The 1,202-nt window shown below is 53.6% G+C and overlaps 1 protein-coding gene across 1 annotated transcript in view; it reads right to left on the reverse strand.

Moving 5' to 3' along the window:
• GSG2 (germ cell associated 2, haspin) overlaps nt 1-933 on the reverse strand; it is a 12,154-nt gene extending 11,221 nt beyond the window's left edge. The window contains exon 1 of the mRNA XM_018574994.1: nt 835-933. Coding sequence (XP_018430496.1) covers nt 835-851 — 17 coding nt within the window. The 5' untranslated portion in view covers nt 852-933. The remainder of the gene's footprint in view (nt 1-834) is intronic.
• Nucleotides 934-1,202: the final 269 nt, after the last annotated feature.

Here is a 1,202-nt window from a genome sequence, read left to right on the forward strand (position 1 = left end):
CCGCAGGTCTAAATCCCGCAGGTCTAGATCCCGCAGGTCTAGATCCCGCAGGTCCAAACCCGCAGGGCCAAATCCCGCAGGTCGGATCCCGCAGGTCTAAATCCCGCAGGTCGGATCCCGCAGGTGCCATCCCGCAGGTGCCATCCCGCAGGTGCCATCCCGCAGGTAGTCGTTCCCTCTAGTTTTTCTAATCTCAATGAAAGGAAATTCCAAGGTGAATATAATATTACAGAGAAAAGATAAAGGAATCCGCATGGAGGATGTACATCACATATTCGCTCCCCACGTCTGTTCCCCTGAAGATAATATGTGACGCCACAATGTAACATTTGTTTCCCTTCATGGAAGTGGATCCCTTATATGAGGACGTCATACTCTGCGGACATGGCTGGAATAAGATGATTGGGAGATTAGTGGATCCTCCTAGTGGGTCCCATCCCGCAGGTCTAAATCCCGCAGGTCTAAATCCCGCAGGTCTAAATCCCGCAGGACGGATCGCGCAGGCTGTGTAAGAGGAAGGGGAGGGCTTAGAAATGTAAATATAACACTGTAAAGCCCTCCCCTAGGCCTGACCCTACAGCAACTACTCGCCTCTCCTCCACATCATCAGTGAGTGAAAAGCCAATTGTCAGCAATAGCTCTCTACAATCTCAGGGGAGCTCTATCACCTGCATGCTATGGGCAGCCAGCCTGCTATGGGCCGCCAGCCTGCTATGGGCCGCCAGCCAGTAAAGGTTTAATGATCAGACAAGAAGACACTGACAGGAGGAGACATGAAGCTCAAGATGAATGGGTGATGATAGTCTGCAGGGGAAGAATGATGAATGGACGTACCGGTTCTCCTCTCGCATCCTCCGGTATACATCAAACTGCAGATCTCCCTTTCCCAGGAACAGGTCCTCATCCGCAGACAAATCACAGAACACAGTCAGTCCATCTGGAACATAAAGAGAACTTTGTCAGATACAAGAGATCACAGAAAAGAGAAATTATTAGTGGACTGGGGGACGGGGTCCCCCAGGAGACCGGGGGGAGGGGGTGCAGGGTGTCCCAGGAGACCAGGGGGTGCAGGGTGTCCCAGGAGACCAGGGGGAAGGGGGTGCAGGGTGTCCCAGGAGGAAGGTGGGTGCAGGGTGTCCCAGGAGACCAAGGGGAAAGGGTGCACAGTGGAGTAGTGAGGGTGTGAAGCCTCCGGGGGCACA

The sequence above is a fragment of the Nanorana parkeri genome, unplaced genomic scaffold (assembly GCF_000935625.1).
Source record: "Nanorana parkeri isolate BGI_ZX_2015 unplaced genomic scaffold, ASM93562v1 scaffold3453, whole genome shotgun sequence".
Lineage (NCBI taxonomy): Eukaryota > Metazoa > Chordata > Amphibia > Anura > Dicroglossidae > Nanorana > Nanorana parkeri.